This window comes from Macaca nemestrina, chromosome 17 (assembly GCF_043159975.1).
Source record: "Macaca nemestrina isolate mMacNem1 chromosome 17, mMacNem.hap1, whole genome shotgun sequence".
In the NCBI taxonomy this organism is placed as follows: Eukaryota; Metazoa; Chordata; class Mammalia; order Primates; family Cercopithecidae; genus Macaca; species Macaca nemestrina.
The window spans coordinates 52675773-52693912 of record NC_092141.1 but is presented as its reverse complement, the minus strand read 5'-3'; the positions used below and the strand labels follow the sequence as shown (position 1 = coordinate 52693912).

The 18140-nt window shown below is 42.2% G+C and overlaps 1 protein-coding gene and 1 long non-coding RNA gene across 4 annotated transcripts in view; one reads left to right on the top strand and one right to left on the bottom strand.

The window, feature by feature from the left end:
* The window catches only part of LOC105476782 (ankyrin repeat and fibronectin type III domain containing 1), a 353243-nt gene extending 345379 nt beyond the window's left edge, over nucleotides 1–7864 (top strand). For all 3 annotated transcript variants that reach the window (XM_071082907.1, XM_071082908.1, XM_071082909.1), the window contains one exon: nucleotides 554–7864. In XM_071082907.1, the coding sequence (XP_070939008.1) occupies nucleotides 554–1350 (797 nt within the window). In that variant the 3' untranslated portion in view covers nucleotides 1351–7864. The remainder of the gene's footprint in view (nucleotides 1–553) is intronic.
* The window catches only part of LOC105476779 (uncharacterized), a 55506-nt gene continuing 41792 nt past the window's right edge, over nucleotides 4427–18140 (bottom strand). The window contains exons 5-6 of the long non-coding RNA XR_984238.2: nucleotides 10761–10822; nucleotides 4427–4556 (exon numbers count right to left, since the gene is read on the bottom strand). This is a non-coding gene — a long non-coding RNA (uncharacterized lncRNA). The remainder of the gene's footprint in view (nucleotides 4557–10760; nucleotides 10823–18140) is intronic.

Here is an 18140-nt window from a genome sequence, read left to right as displayed (position 1 = left end):
TAACTGTTGTATTTTTTAATGAGTAAGGTAGTCCTTCAGAATATGGAGGTAGACGGCAGCTAGGATTTGAAGCCAGGTTTATCAACTGCCACTACTGGCGTCTCCTCTTCTTCGTTCACCTTTTTAAATTCCTGCTACTTTGTCAAATGCAAAACTCACCTCTGAAATAATAGGGAATGAATAAATGAATAACATTTAGCTTTCTAGCTTGTTTCATCCTCTCCGCAGCTGCCCAGCTAATAATAAAAGCGTGTGTGATGGGAATGAGGGAAGGTTGCCCTACTTCTGTCTGGGCTGGACCCGTCAGAGTTCCTCTCTTTCCTTTCCTCCCGCTAAGACCAGAGCCCACTACACAATTTGTGGGGCCCTGAGCAAAATGAAAATTGTGGGGGCCCTTGTTCAAAATGTGTAAGCATTTCAGGAGGTGACAGCAGGGCATTAAACGAAGCACAGGACCCTTCTAAGTGCGGGGTCAAATGCACTGATCCTATGCCTGTGAAGCGGGCTCCAGCTAAGACTGTATTTTTCCTAACATCAGTTTCTGGCTTCGCAGATTCACAGCCCTGCTCTGATGAAGAAGGCTGCTCAGAAGTCTTCCTCCCCACCGACAGTGACTATGACTCCAGCGATGCCCTGAGCCCCCGAGACCTGGACCTGGTCTACCTGTCATCGCACGACATTGCGCAGCAGACCCTTATTGGCCTAAGCGGCAGCGCCCCCGACGTCCTACAAGTGCACGACGTGAAAACCCCACTGGGGCCCGGCCAGGATCCCCAGGGCGAGGGCCCAAATCCCGATCGCTCATGTGCTGAGTTCCTCCATAGCCTGACCCTCACCGGGTTCACACCCAAGAACCACGCCAAGACTGCGTCAGGTGCGCGGCCGCCGCTAGGCTTCCTGGGAAAACGGAAGCCAGGCAAGCACCCCCACTACGGCGGCTTCAGCCGCCATCATCGCTGGTTGCGAATGCACAGCGAGACCCAGTCGCTATCGCTCTCTGAGGGCATTTACACACAGCACCTGTCCCGGGCCTGTGGTCTGGCCCAGGAGCCCGAGGAGGCCAAGCGGCCCGGCCCTGCCCTTGATGGTCCCAGGGGTCTAACTCTGGCCCACGCTGCCAGTCTTCCTGAGGAGCGGAACAGCAGTCTCCAGGACGCGAGGCCTTCGGTCCGCCGCCTCTACGTGGAGCCTTACACAGCGGCCCTGGTGCCCCAGGACGAAAAACCATGGGCTGGCTTGAGCCCACCTTCTGGAGGCCGCAGCACCCTGCCCAGCCCCACAGGCCCCGACGTGAGCCAGGAGGGCCCCACCGCCTCTCCCGTGTCAGAAATACTCAGCAGCATGCTTTAGGGAGACCTATCCTGGCTGTCCACCCCTCCATCACTACACCCTTACCTCCATCCTGCCCCACTGTGACCCCATTCATTTTCAAGAGTTTTGAATGTTTTAAATCCAAAGGTTACAAGTTCAGGGTCCTCCTTTTTTAGATAGAGTCGGGGGTGGAGGCCAGAGTTGCCAGTGCCATTCCCACTTCAGCCTAGAAAGGGCATGGGGGAGTTGTTGTGTCAACATGGAATACAACATGCAATGACTCAAACATGCCACCCTGTTGGTGGCACCTATGACTGAAGTTGGCCAGCCCAAAGAGAGATGCTCTGTTCTGCAGCTGGTTCTGTAATCTGACCCCTGGTTTAGGGCTCTTTCACGAGTTTGTGATTGATGAAGAGAAGTTCCATAAATGAAAATAAGATTAGCATCCTTTCTCCCTCCATTCCAAACCTTCAGAAGAGTTTGAGGGAAAGACACCAGGTTGTGTCTCCAGGGCACTGGGGTCAAGTGGGCTTGACCTTGGTTCCCTGTCAGCTAAACTAGGTCATTCCAAAGTACAGAGTTCTCAGGGCTCACCTTATCAGTTTATCCATCAGTACTTATCTGATTAAATAGGCCTTGACAGGCCTTTTTTTCTTCGCATAGTGGTATGTGGAGACCACCAGAAACAAAAGTAGAGAATTCTTCTCTTTCAGCTCTATCTTGCAAAGACAGAATAGGACAGAAAGTAGCCCTTCCTGTATACCCAGCTCCCATCCAGGCATGAAAATGAACCATAGATTGTTACAGGGGTCAAGGAGATGGCTAAACAAAGTGAAAGCCTAAATTACAGATAAGACAGGGGAGGGAGAGAGACATGGGCAGAAATATATTTCCTTTACAATTCTAAGTTAAGCGATGTAAGTCCATGGGGGCTGTGTCTCTGAAAATCATAGTGGATCAGCTCCAGATTCTTTGGTGATGAAATTGTCATTGAACCACAAAGTGCCCTGCAGATATGGCCAGTCAGCAATGGGCTCCTCACAATCCCACAGGCATATCCACTCACCCTACATCATAGATCAAGAGTCAGATTGTCCAGGGCTAGGGTGGCTGCCTTCCCCTTTCATCTTACCTCTCCTTACATCAAGTTGGCCCCAAAATCATCTGGCCCAATTAGCATCAGAGAAAGTATGCTCAGAAGCCCTTACCAGTGGTTCACTCCAAGGATGTGCTAAAAAACATCTGGAAATTTTGCTTTGGTCTCATTACCTCCTATCTGAATTTCTCACAAGAATCCAAATTAGACAAATCACACTGCATATTCAGAAAAGGCACGAGTCTCCTCATCTCCTGGAGCCAAGACCCATTCACTTCACTGACGTTCTAAATGATCCTTTTCTGCTTCACAGGCATTTCAGTTAAATATTGCTCTTTATGGCCCTATCCTTGTCCACAGAGTTCTACCATTCCTCCTCAGGGGAGTTCATACAAAGTCCCCTGTTCACAATGTTATTCTGATCCCTTCCATTTTAAAAACATTTGATTTAAACATAAATAATTACCCTGCTGCAAAGGTACAGATTTGGCCCATGGCCTATGGTCATTAGAAAACTAAAGCCCAGAGCTCAGACTTTATTTTTTTAAGAGATTTTATACTCAATGAAACCCCCAAAGAATCTTGATCAGAATCACTACAGCTCCCTTTTCATGCCTGGGAGGATTTTAAAATGCAATTTTCTTGTCTAAGTGAATTCTATGTGCATGGAAAGGGAGAGTGTTAGAACTAGAAGGGCCCATAAAATTCATCTAAGTCGTGGGTTTCCAGGTAGGGCAGTTAAGACCCAGAGAGGTTAAGTGACTTGCTCAAGGTCATGGAGCTGGTTTAGTCTCAGAGACAGGATCAGAACTAGAATCATTCCCTTTATACCAGGCCGTCCCATTGGGAATTGGTCCATACCTAGTTAACTCTTGATTGTTGTCTACAGGGTGCCTCCTATTTTGTAGATCATCTACCTACTTCTGATTTCAAATTCAGCCTTTACCTAACAAGTTTCCAATATTACAGAGCTGCTTGTTGCCAGGGAATACCAACTTCATGTAATACACATCTCAATTAATTAAAAAGTAAATTTGGGAAAAACATTTCAAATTATGCCTCCTAGTTAATAACAAGAATGGCAAAGTCATTTGCACTCAGTTTCTACTTATTTCTAATTATAAAATGGATTGTTCTGTTCAATGAGTTTGTGAGATGATATTCTAGGATTGTGAAGAACTAAGAATCCAAGGGATTTCCTGATCCTGATCATTCCGGTGGCATAGGAGGAAGTTTGTAACTGAATCAGGTGGGAGGCATTCAACAAACAGCAGAGGCAGAAACTGACCCACCCTTCGGACCCCTCATTTGGTCGGTAACTTCTGGCATACTGGACCAAAATAGCATTAATTTTAAACCTGCTATTTTATATTGGGGACATAAGGTTATTTTTTCATCTTCTGTGAGGAAAGAAGGCATGCCCACAAAAAGAATAATGCATGTTACATTTTAACGGGCATACTTAAATCAATTGCAAATGCATTTTATTAGCAATATTCCTAAATAAAAGTGGGTATTTTATAGCTTCCATAATTAGCTATTATTCAGGTAGGTTTCCCCATACCTCCACTTTGCAATATTTTGTGAGCCCAGTTTAAATTAATACATTCTTGTGAGAGACAACTGTGTTCTCTAATTCACAGTGCTTTATTCATTTGGCCGATCTCCTACTTACAGAGACTTTACAATGTCTGAGGATATTTTGTTTTATTTTATTGTTTTTGTTTTGTTTAATTTTGGATACAATGGATTTTTGTCTTTCACTGTTTTGTTTTGTTTTGTTTTTAAATCCAATATGAGAGCCTCTGAAGGAAACTGTCCCAGGTCTTCTTTTCCAGGGTTTTTCTAACATGCTTGATCGGCTTCCATCATTTGTGAAAATCCTCAAAAATCCTTGATTGAGGTTCTCCCATATGTCTGTCTCGATTCTAAGTCCCATTGAGATCCAAAGAATCAAGTGTGAAACATAGTCCTGGGCCACAAAAAGCTCACAATCTGATCTAAGAATGTAACCATATGTTCACCATACATCTTCTCAACAATCTCTTAGAAGAGGCAGGAGCCTGTCTCCTCAGCCGGGCAGACATAGTGCATGTTGGGCTACATCTTTGATTTCTTCTCACTGTATAGACTCTTGAGGGAGTACAATCTGGAAAATGCAAGTCATAGATGTATATGTTTGGCAACTACTTAACAAAGCTAAAACATCCTCTTAATTGGAAAGGGTGCCTGGGAGACAGTAATGAAAAACATTCACTCCAAGGAATGAGTATTTTAAGAAGCAGGTACTTAAAGATGAGAGTCATTCCCTTTAAAGAACATTCACTAATGTTCGTAGCAATAATTACACTGGAGAAAATTGTTTCATTTGGTTTGAAAATTGAAGCAAGTTAGTAATAATATTTCGCCAGTCCTCTTTCCTGAAGGATCCCAAAGCACTTTATGAAAAGCAATGACTGAAGCCTTGTTGTACTCCCCTAAAGAAACCTTGTCCAGGAGCCACCTGGCAAACACCTACCATGTCCTTGCCAGGAGATCATGCCAGACAAGTGGAAAGGAGGACTGGCCCCTCGTTCATTGTTATCCTGCCACACAAATGTGAGCCCTGGTGAGTTTGGAGCTCTTCCCTTGAAGATAACTCTGTTAGACAAGGAGACATCCCAGAAAATACCTCCTTGGTCTCCTCTGGTTCTTCATCCTCCAACCAAGATGTACTTACTTTCTCTTGGAGAACTAACTTAACAGCTTAAGTTAGGTATGTCTGCAATGCATTTAAGTTGCCTAGTTATGTCAACAAGACACAGAATTCACTGACTTCTGAAAATGTACACGTTAGGAAGGTGATAACATTTTTCTACAGCTCTCTCAACTTTGTATGTAGCAGAGCTACAGCAAAGAGTGTGCATCTCTTGGTATATGTGCTTATTAAGCTATCACATACCAATTAGGGAAAGTAGCTATAGATTAACAAAGAACACTCTCTGAGAATTCAAACTGTTGCATAGTCACTTTATGAAGTCTAAATATTTTTCCAGATGATTTAATGAAGCAAACCTGGACTTTTTTCTTCAAGGTCATATCTTTAAGGAAATTTTTTAAATAGCTATTCGGAAAGCAATGGTATCTCTTCATAGGTAATAGGGTGAGCAAGGAAAAAAACTGTTTTCTTTGCTGGTCACCTCTCATAAGATGTTCAAACACGTGGCTTATGACTGTTAAGCTAAACTTCAATGCGGCCTTACAAACAACAAGGGTAGTGTATTTGAAACCATGTTGTACCGCTTGGAAACTTATTCTAAGATCTTAATACAGACTTTTTCTGAGGTGTTGAACTTTGCCATTAGCAAAAAGTATTTTTAGAAAAATCCATTGACTGTTTATGAAGCACTGATTTTGCCATATTTCTGGTCTCTGCTTTTTCCACCGCATCTGCACACAGCAGTTATATTTGTTTTTTCAATTATTTATTCTATTTCCACTAATAATGACTTTGTAAAACAGTTATTCAAAAGGATGATTGGTTTTGTTTAATAATTGTATAGGTGGGCTGTGAAAAATATTCTATTGTGATAAAGGAAGTAGGAGATTTGTTGTTGTTTTAAATATTATCATAGAGTCTTTCTCCTACAGATATATACTTTTTTTTTATTTTAGCAAAAGCCAATATTTAACTTAGTGGCAAAAGTTATGAAGCTATTAGTTAAGGCTCTTTGCTCCTCTTCCTGCAGTCCATGACATGAAAGTCTGAATATACTTTCACAGTAATCACCCTCCAGTGACTGATTTTCAAAAGCCAAGTCTGGCAAATTATTGTAAGTCACTCTGAGTTGCTGTGTTGCCTCTTGCCTTGTGAAAATCAGATGTTTCGGGGTATCCCATGTATGTGACCACAAGCATCAGTTTGATGTTTGTGATTTTTTAAAACAGTGTGTGCGTGTGTGTGTGTGTGCGTGTGTGTGTGCGTGTGTGTGTGTGCACGTGTGTGTGTGCGCGTGTGTGTGTGCGCGTGTGTGTGGTGGTGTCAGAGAGATGTTTCATAGAAAAAGTAATTTAAGTGACATTCTTATTTGGCAGTATTTAATTGCTTCCTTCCTAATGTGTACATAGCAATCTGGCTGATTATTGGTTATTTGTTCAGAATTTATTGTATCTTGTTGCTGTGTATGCAACTGAGCGTGTGTTAAAGTTTAGACTTCAGTACGCTATCTGCACAATTTTGTGTGCTTTAAACCTCTGTAAATATGCAGATGAATCATGATCATGTATGATGTGTTAAATGTGACTTCCACTCTTGAAACAAAAATATTTTATTGTATGTACATTTGAAAACTATTTGAACAATCTAAATGTATATTGTAAATGTCCAGTACCCTCAGTCAAAAACAGCACTGGTAAAATGTATGCCTCCTCAACCTACCAATTTATAAGAGGTCAGGGATTAATGAGAAGTAAGGTAATTTTTCTAATGGCCTGTATTTTTGGTAATTTCTTACCTGCCTAAGTGTATTTTCAAGAAAAATTGTTGACAGAAGAAATCTAAGCTATCAGAGGGAATGACTTTATTTCATAAGCATTAATTATACTTTATGTCTTTCCTAATATTGTTGAAATCTAAGTCAAGCATGAAGTCAAAAAATATTTTTGATTGTTCGTTAGATTTTTTGCTGTTCAAGGGACAGTTTCCAAGCCCATTTGTCTTAACTGTGGAAAAATGTTGATTCAATAATAAATAGAATTCTTAATATTTGACTTACCTAATGCTTTTTCTTGTCTCAGGAAAGACACAGATTTTTCAGCCTAAGCTTTTAAAATCTTCTCACTGAAACTTTGGAAGAATTATCATTTGTGGCATTGCTTTGGCAATTATCAGCAAAGTCTGACCAGCTGGCTCTTGATTAATCAGTACCATTCAAGTTATTTCTCTTTCATAATTGATTATTGCCAAGTATTGAAAATACAGCAGCAGATCGTCACAGCAAATACTCTCACCAAGTTGCACCCAGGAGCTTGGCCATCATAATCTCGCATCTTCCTCCACTGCATGCACGTTTAAATGTCTTCGGTGCATTGCTGCATGCGCTGTCCCATCTCAATTTCTCCAACCTTTCTGTTTCCACACCCATGAAGCTCCTTCTACCCCTACTCCCGCTGGCTGAGATTTGAGATTTCTTCTGTGTTTGAGAACACTACAAAGAGATTGCTTCCACCCTAGGAACCTGTACAAAGTTTCCACTGAATTCCCAAGGATGGGAAATGTGCTGCTTTGGACCACGTATTTGTCTTACACTGTTTTACAGAATTCTTTTACACACAGACGAATTCAACTCTTTATTGGCATGTTTGTGGTCAGCTTTCTTGACAGTCTCAGAGGGCTGTTTTGTTGTCCTGGCCAAATATGCTGTTTTCCCTCTGTAAATTGTCATCTTTCTAAGCAAACCATTACTTTCTTTTCCTAATTCTTTCTCTAAATAAAAGTTTACCCTCTTTTTCAAACCAAACAGATGACATTCTTCTCTAATATCCCCTGTCTTCTATGAGCACTCTTGGGGTGGTATTGGAGTAGGGAGAGAATAAGGTAAAGAGTAAGAGGAGGCTTTTCAAATGTAACCTGCTAAGTGAGAAGTATGCCTTCAGGGAACGCCTAACCCTTTTGATAAGTTATGCCAAGCAATATGCAGTGTTTCTATCTGCCAACGAGAAATCACTCCTTCTTCTCTAAAATAAAAAGAAATCATTTTAGGGAAGTAAGCAAGTTTAAACCAAGAGTTTCTTATCAATTTAAAGTGACTCCTAGACAGGAGAAAAACATTCATAAGGAAATTATCTTACCGATATTATAATGTCAAGCAAGTTAGATCTTTGCAATGATTTTTTGACCATGCAAATGCATTTCCTCTTCAGGTAGCATGTGGCATTCCCATCTTTACATGATGCCCCTTCTAATGGCCTGTCCTATCAAACATTGCATTAAGATATTTTGCCAAAGAAAGTACTAGTGTTAGATACTGACTACAGGAATTCAGGCACCAGTTCCATACTAGACTAGACCAGATGTTCTAAATGAAAAGCAACTGGCTGCTTTGTTACCCATCACCCCACCCCAGCACATTTTATAGTACCTGACATAAATATCTGTTAAATGAATGATAAACCGATGACCACCAGAAATTGTAGAGAGCGCACTTAAAATCAGGTTAAATCCCATACCTTGCATAATTCCTCTGTAAAGAATGGACATGAAGACCTTTTCACATGCCTACCAGCCTGCAACTCTCTAAAATGGCTCAGATGAAGCTCAGTTTATCCCCTCAGGTTACCTTGAAAGTATTTCTTTAGGATTTCCTGAAAACTTCCACCACTTACCCCACGCATCACCTCCAGAGTACCTTGATTGGGTGGGAATGTACCGTCCAATCTGGCACTGGACCACCTGATGGAAGCCAAGGGTCTGGGAAAAAACCTGCCCTTTCTTACGGTGCAAGATGCACCTCCAGATGGCCAGCAGTTTTCTGAGTGTCATGATATCTTGCCCAGTGATTGGGTACCACTGGATTGACATGCAGATCACTCAGCCCAGCCGCACCCACTGCATACCCAGAAAACCTGCAAAAGTCTTGTCCTCATGCCCAGTAAGGCTGCTTTTGCACATACCATTTTCCTCATCAAGCTTTAATAACTGCAATCTTCTATATGTTTAGAAAATACTTTTCACAAGCACCATCCTTTCTGAGCCTGACAAGTAGCCCTATGAGATTAGCAGGGCGAGAACGTATATCTCCGCTTTACAAATAAGAAGAGTGAGGCTCAGCAGAGTGAAAACTAGGGCCCAGGACTCCTGACTTTCTAGAGTGCCACGTGCCATTGAGTTAGGTCCTTTGAGAAAAGAAAAAAAAATTAAAAGGCCACTGGAAGCTGTCTCTGTGGAAGACACCCTGCACAGCCAGACATGCAAGGGGACATTTACACAGACACAGATAACAATGGCAAATGCAGCCAAATGGGACAACAAAGCACACAAACCCTTTCCCCCAAGGCAAAGTCAGGCACTCTGTGACTGCAACCAAGACACTTTTTCTTACAGTCACAGAGGGCCTGACTCTGAGCTAGAACCTGGGCCTCATGCGAAAGAGTTTGTGTGTCTTTCCTCTCTGAACTTACAGATAAAGATGTCTATAAAATGTGTAACTCTTTTTCAGCTTTGAAATTCCATGAATTTAAAACACACACATTGACTACCTATCAGAGATAAGAAGGGATTCTCAGAATGTTTCTATTTGGGGGATGCGTTTTGTGTTGTTGTTGTTTTTTTGGGGTGTGCATAGGTTGCGGGAGCTATGTAGATGACATTGAATCTATTATAAAGAAAGAAAGTAACTGTGAGAAATCCATGCTCAGTGTCCCCAATATTCCCCTGCCCCACAAGAAATCTTTCATTACAGAAAGATTTAGGTCAGTCTTCTGCCTCACCTGACCCCTGTCTCTCTCAGAAAACAATTTCACCTGTTTCAGTTCCCCTCTCCTTGCTGTCCAGCCACTGGGATCACAGCGAATATGGTCTGGAATATCCCTTGGACCTTCCCCAGCATCTAATCTGACACCAGCACCGCCCACCAGCTGTTCTCTTAGATCTTGCCTGATCACTGCTGTAAGATCACTTCCCTGGAGTGTCCCAGAAAGGGTCAAGGCATTGCACAACTCCAGGGGGCACTATTATTAAGTGTGGAATGTGCTCTATTAGCCACTTCCCAGAACCCAGGCATGAAGCAAGCTGGTCCTCTGCCAGACAGCAAGCCTGAATTGGGCATCTCCTTTGGGGTCAAGGAGAAGATGAGAGACTGGTGTAGAACAGGGTACTGGGCCCCACTTTATGAAGGATGTTTATCAGCCCACAGTGGGTCTGTTTAACAGCTCAAGGTTGGACACACATCTGACTCTTCCAAGTTTGGGCCAACTTGAGCACCAGCTTGGACTTTGCTTGGGCCATTTTGGCTTGGCTAGATCCAAGTGTCAGGCATTGTTCTCCCTCTGCCCTCAGCAGAGTCTGTGAAGTCAGGACATGATCATTCTCTGACAAACATTCAGTACATTTCCCTGGGTCCCAGGAGGCCTGATATTGAAATGTTTTCCTCTCCATAGTTATATTTTCCTTGGTTGAAAGAGTTTTGTTTTGGAAGTTGCTACCCTGTCGAGGTAATGAGTCAGTTTGGGAGGCCGGTGCAGAGGGGAAAATGCACATCATTGGCAGAGGCCAGAAGGATGGGGGTGAGAGAAGATGGGAGATTCCCAGTGGGAAAGAAAGACCACACCCTCTTCCCCCTCCCACCCTTTTAGGAAGAACATGACCCCTCCTTACCAGCTGAGGGCTTCCTCCCTGGGACCAGGAGCCAGGCCCAACTGCTGCCTTAGGACTTGATCCTGGGAGAAATAGGTAAGCAGGAAAGGAGCTAACATTTATGGGTCGTCTTTTGAGTACCATTTAATCGTCTACCTTATACTTCTTGTGAAAAGCAGTAGCATCATCATCCACATTTTACAGACTGAGAAACTGAGGCTCAAAGGAAGGAAAATTGCGTGCCCAGCATCACACAACCAGCCAAGCCTGGAATTCAAGTTTAATATAGGAGTCCAATGCCCATTCTACTACGTGGTCTCTCTGCAGGACTCAGGCCTACGCAGAAAAACAGACCCAAGAAACTTGGGAATAAGAAGACCCTGTTGAGGGACAGCTGAAATTATCCGACTCTGGGCAGGGAAAGCACTGATGGCAGAGGGAGAGGAGGAGGTTTATGGACTTAGGCCACCCTTTTTCTTTGCCTCTAATCTCCTCTCCTCAACTTTTCCATCCATACATTTTCTTCACATGGAAAGAAAAGTCACAGAGATACAAAAAACACACATCAACACACAAATACACGCAGATCTCTCACACACAACACAAATACACACATCCCTACAAGCACAGAGGCACACACATCTGGAGGTAAATCTCAGGATTCAAGGGTTGGCCTCATGCCAGCCCTGAGCCCCGAGTAGCCCACTGAGGAGCCCTGGTCTGCCTCACTTTGGGAGGTCAAATCAATGAAAGAGCCCTGGTAGTTGAAAAAAGAGAAAGGGAGAAAGAAAGAACACCAGCACCTCTCATGATGGGAGGTCAGAGCGAATGAAACCAGGAGAAGGGGGTGGGGGGCAGGGTGAGAGCAGGGGGGTGGGGAGCCTGGGGCTGGCAGCTGAATTCCTACCCTGGCCCAGCTCCAAAAGATTAAAATAGAGCTCTTAGAGTGTCCCCTCCACAGACCAGCCTGCCAGGGGCCAGACAATACGTGGGTTTGTGCTCCAGCACAGGCCTCCAGAGAGGTGATGTTTTTACCGGGACGGCTAAAGGCACAGAGGCAGGTCTAAGCAATTCCAAGCCTCCTTCAGCTGGCAGTCCCAGAACAGGCCACGGCACAGAGAGAGCGGCCGGCTACTAGGGCACAGACAGATATGCCCTTTTCTCACCCCGGGGCAGGCCGCTGGACTCCTACTTCTTCATTTTATCTACCCCGAAACACCCAACTGGCAGGGCTCTGTGGGACAAGGTCTTAGCAGATTCGTTATACTCTAATTGCGAAAGAAAAAAAAAAAAAAAACTCAGCATGCCTGTAAACAGCCAGCCCTACCCATGAGGGATGGTCAAGGCGTCCCTCGGATTATCTGAAATACTCAGATGAGTACAAACACTTCATTTTCTCTAAGCAATGAACACGGCTTCCCCAGGAGGAAGCCCTGCTGGCCACTTGAGGTTACATCTTGGAATTCTTGAGGGTTTCAGGTGGCTAGGTCGGACTCAAGTCCAACATCTCCGACCAGTATATCAGCTAAGCACACAGGCTCTGGAGTTTGCCAGACATGGGTTCTACTCCTGACTCTGTCCCTTAATAGCATTTTGAACATGGGCATGTTACTTAACCTTTCTGGGACTTAGGTTCTTTAGCTCCGACAGTGCCTACTTACGGTCTTAAGGGTTAAATGAGCAAAATGCGTAGAAAGTGATCAAACCAATGCCTGCTGTGTCACTGGCAAATGTTAGCCAGAAACAAAGATTATTCCATCCTGCCAGGTCCCTTATAAAGGGAGAGAAAATAAAATTTATTAATCAAATTTTTGACAGTGAGAGTGGATGCTACCTGGACAGAACTCTGGGACGCTGGCTTACCAGGGACTACCTGGGAAAACTGGGACACAGGATCCCCGTCCTTCATAGTCTTTCAAAGAGTTCCTATTTAACACTCTATCAAGGTAATCTCTTCTAAAATGGCCCTAAAGTTTACTCGATAGCATAAAGCCCATTAAAAGCCACAGTCTTTTATAGTATACCATGATATCTATATATAAAATTCTTATTTAACATATAATCATAGTATATGTTATAATATAATATGGTAAATCATATGATGAACAGAGGACTTAAAATTGAGAAAATTCTGTCATTTTAATTTTTTTCTGTTAATTGGAAAAAATAGCTGTTATTCCATTTTAATGGAAAAGTTCCTTCTTTCATCTCACAGAACATTAATATTCTACAAAAGCAAAATTAAAAAATCAAGAATAGCCCCTAGGGAAGTGAGGGATGGAGGACAACTCTCATGATCACGACATATTTTCTTTGAACAATTTTAATTATTCACATATGAAGATCAAGACATAAGATGACCAACTGTCCAGTGAGCCTAGCATTGAGGACGTTGGACTTTCAGTTTTAAAACCAGAACAGTACTGGCCACACCAATGAACTGGTTGCCTCAGTGAAAGAAGAAAACACCTGAAAAGTATACAACGATTCCTTAGCACAAAACTGCAGCAAACAGCCTCAATCTATCAGTAATCATCTTTAGACCCATTACCAAAACCAGACAGCTCTCCAAAAGAAAGTAATCCTGGTCAGCCAGGTGATTTAAGAACTTTCAAATGCGGAAAATGTTTGAACAGCCTTTTGTGTGTGGCTGTTTTGAAATACACTCTTACTCTTTAGCCTCTGGTTCCTTCCACTCAACCTGGCCATCCCCTCTGTGGTCCCTGGATGCCACTGGAATTTGCCTTCCTGGGTCTCTGGAAGACCCCTTCAACATAAGGTCTTGGTGACCTCTTTCTAACTTTATGTTTTTGTTTGTTTGTTTGCTTCCTGGCTGCCTTGTTTGAAAAGAACAGCACCTTCCTCTGGAGTGTTTTGCTAGCATTAAATAAATTTAAAACACATGGGAAAGGCTATATGGTTTACAAAGTAATCTTGCTCTTAATTCTCACAATGTATAAGGTGGGCAGTATGATTGTGCCCATTTTTTTAATGAAGATACCAACTCTAAGAGAATATAGCCAAATATATTTTTTCTGTAGAAAAAAATATTTTATCCAGTTTTTTCTGTAGAAAAAAAAAAACGGAAAATTCAGATGCAGTTCTGACTTTAAATCTTATACCATGCCTCAATATTAAAATCCATCAACATGGAGTGATATTTAATATGGTTAGTCCTTGCATTTCAGCTGAGTCATTTAAAACACACACAAACACATATGTATACATACACTCATCAACACATACAGACCAATCTCAAACCTGGGTCCAAATAAACTCACCCACCTCACTCCTCCACCTAAACAGTGAACAGATGCATTTTCCTGGATTTTACTTCAGCCAAATAGTCACTTTGAAAAATAAAGTACTGCGTAACAAAACAGAATAATGACTTAGCAAATTAAAAGAGAAGGGCGAGAAGACAGTAGCTAGTCAATCATACCATTGACTAGCATAAAAGAATGTAAAACTTGCTACCAGGTAAAATCAATACATTGGGAAATGTATCCAATAGAGAGAAAATCAGTAGTAGATACAGATATTTGTACAACATGCTTATTGCAAAGTTGCTGGTTGTGACACAACTAACTGGAGACAACCTGAGTGCCCACAAATAGCAAAAGAATTAGACAAATTCTGCTATATCTTTAGTATTGTTATGCAGAATGACTAAAGGCCATTTACATTGACATAGAAAGATCTCTATGATGGATTGGGAGGAAGAAGCTAAGGAAGGAAGGTGGGAGAATAAAATGTATTTTTGTAATCCAGCCTGCTATAAGCAATTGTTTTAAGTTATATTATATGCATATGTATGTTATATGTACATATATATGTATATATGTGTGTGTATATATATATAAACATACATAGAAATAAATATGAAAAGAAACATACGTTGTTAACTTCAGAGTCTGGGCTAGGAAAAGGAAGGGGGAATTTATTAACATTTTTACACAATCCTGAATTATTTGACTTTTTATTTTTAAAAGCATATATTATTTCTGTAATTTAAAACAATAATAAAGTAAGTCAAAAAGAAAATAAACTAAGCCCAGAATTTTGCCATGTCTAATTTGAGCAAAGAAAACTCAGATTCCTCCCCTTACATCTTTGGGTTCATCCAAATGAACTCTCTTAATTGGCCCCAGACACTGACATCTGTGTGGGACTCATCCCCTCTTTATTCTCTGTATTGTTTTTAAAATGGCCACCTCCGCTGGATGTTAAGATTTTGATTGTGAACCATCCTCCCGCTCCCACTTCTCCCTCCACCCACTCACCCCCAAAAAGACTTTGGTTCCTGCTAAAAAGGCCAAGAATAAATCCTCTCCACCCCAATTATTCTACCAATACATCATCCTCCCTACTCCTTTCTCCCTAACCTCCAGATGTTGGACTCTGGAAATGGATAACTGTGGGAGGCAGTGGAATCTCCTTCTCTAAAGGCCTTTACTGAGGGAGCGAGTCACATCTGTTGAGGATGGCTTGGATTTAAGTGCAGTTAGAACAAGTTAGTTATGGGTGGTTTGTCATTTTTGGAGTGCTGATTGCATACAGAGCCCAGTGAGAGAGAGGGGCAGGAAATCAGGAGCCCTGGTGGCAGAGCAGACCTGCACAGAAGAAACAAATTGGTTGCCTGACGAAGCAATATTTGATCAATGACTTGTATAGACAACTCCTAGATTACACTTTTAGACCATATAAATCTAAGAAACATAGCTTATGCTAGATGATAGACTATTATTCAAAATGGTCTTGACCAGCAGATGTCATTTAATAGAGATTAAAGACAATTTCCGTATTTGGTTAAAGTAATCAAAGAACAAGATGAGAGAATCTTAGCTGGGCAAAGGATTGGGGAAAAAAATTAATTCAAGTGTTTTAGTTAACAAGCTCGAATTAAGCACAGTATAAAAAGCTGCTTTTTTTAAAAGTCCACTAGTGCAATCTCTAGATATTTTAACAGAAGTAGATCCATTCATATAGTCATTCTTTTGTTCATTCTTTCAATAGCAAACATTAGTTGAATACCTACTACATGCCAGGCACTGTGTTTAGAATGTGTTAATGAGCTCTAGAAATTACATAGTACTCTTAATTCATAGTCTGAGTTTTATGTTCAATCCAGGATACCATGTTTTAGCTTCATTGTCACACTATACAAGGATAATACAGAGATATATACCAAGTCATGCACAGAATAGTCAAAGAAATTGAAGCTGTCTAGCCAGAGGTGTTGAGGTATGATAACTGCAGTGAAATACCTGGAGGATTATTGTGACAATCGTTAAATAGATTTATTTTATGTAGCATCATTTAGGAGAATTGACTATGATAGTTTAAAAACACGTTTAGAAATTCTTTGATACCCTTCAAAAGATGGAGCCTAATTTCCCTTCCCTTGAGTGTGGGTTAGACTTAGTGACACACTTCTATTGACTAAAATGTGGCAGAAGTGATTATGTGTGACTTCCAAGACTAGATCATAGAAGAGCATCGTGGATTCCTCTGTGCTCTTTCTCTTGGATCACTTTCTCTGGGGGAAGCCGGCTGCCATGTCCTAAGGATACTCAAGCAGCCCTATGGAGAGGCTCAGCTGGTAAGGAACTGAGGTCTCCTGCCAACAGCCATATGAGCAAACCATTCTGGAAGCAATTGTCCAACTTCCAGTCAAGCCTCATTCGACTACAGTCCTATCCAACATGTTGACTTCAACTTCATGAGCTATTCTTAGCTAAAACTGACCAGCTAAGCTGCTCCTGAATTCCTGAACCACAGAAACTGTGTAAGATAATAAATGTTTGTTGTTTTTAAGCTGCTAAATTTGTAGGGTAATTTGTTATTCGGCAATAGATAAGTAATACGATGACCAAAAGATTCATCTGGGAAGGAAACCAATTTAACCTTAATAGAAAAAATAATTGCAAATGATAACCTTTGTCTAAGAGTGAAATGGTACCACTCACAACTGAAGCAGTGAGATCCCTGTGTTCAACCAGAAGCAGGACCACCAATTCTCAGGATACTGTAAAGGTGATATCTACACTGAGTGCATGAGTATGAGCTTAGAACCCAAATTCTTTATTTTTCATCTCATTCTTCATATTCCAACCAGCCACCATTGATTTCCTAACCTTCAATCTTCTCTCTGGTTAAGAAAGTAAGGTCACCTTCACAGCAACGCAAAGCAACCCTGGCATGATTTTCCTCTGGATCTTATTTGGGGCCAGACTGGCTTGCTCCCACCATGGAGAAGCCATTGCTTTGTTTTTGCAATGGCACCTCCGCCATGATTTAGAGACCTACCAAGCGGAAATTGGATTTAAGACCTTGTTGGCCCTGGGTTGCACCAAGAGCACAGTAATCTCTTCAAAGCCCAGGCTGTAGCAGTCAGCATTGCCCCTGCTGCTATTGATAATTTGTACCATATTGACTGGGTTACTTAGCATTTGTAAACAGGATCCCATGGTGGCTGGACGTCAAATACATGGAAATAACTCTTCATCGACCTGGAGTCTGGTGCCCACCCTCCACCCACCCTTTGGCCACTGGAATGCTGGGCAGCCCAGGCTGTCCTTACCACCCACATACCCAGCTCATTGCCCTGCTAAAGGTGAAGACCTCAACTTCATCATGCATGCAGCTCCTGGGGGGAGGGAGGGATGGAGGGAACTGATGGAGACTGGGGAATCCCAAAGAGTAAACCTAAGGCAGGTGAAACATGCCCAGGACCTGAAGGATGCAATTAAGCCCAATTCACCGGGATCCAGAGTTTTTCTACCAAATTCCTGAGGAAACCAAATTGCATAATGTGTGACTTATTCAGAAACACACATCTCCGTGTTGTTGGCCAAGGCAGAGGCAATGTGGTGGGGGTCTTAGGCAAGGGGTGCAGGTGCACAGAAATGAAAACAACAGACTAAAACAACAAGCTCCCTGGCCTATAAAGAACAGTCCCATGTTTTGCTGGATTCCTCAGTCAAAGCAAGCATGCATATATATGTGGGTTCTTGTGTGCATGTGCAGCTGGGGCTGGGGGTGGGGAGTGGGGGGCCTTCCAGGGAGGGAGCAAGAACATGTCTACACATTTTAAATGGCAATTGCAAAGGAAACCATCAGAGGTGCTCTCACGTACATTGGGCACTACTTACTTTTTGCCAGCTCCTATAACTTCTGAATCTCCCCCTTCTCATTTCATAAACATTTTGTGTATATTTTTAAGTGGGAATAATTTTGCTCATTTGGGAAGACTGTGTCTTTATGGAGTCGAATCAGGCTAACTTGTGCCTTCCATGTTTCTTCAGTGGTGGGAAACAGGAGCAGTGACAAATGCTAAAATGTGGGATGGGGACAGAATGGTTTGAGATGAGAGAATTTGCAGAAAGCCAGGAGGAAGAT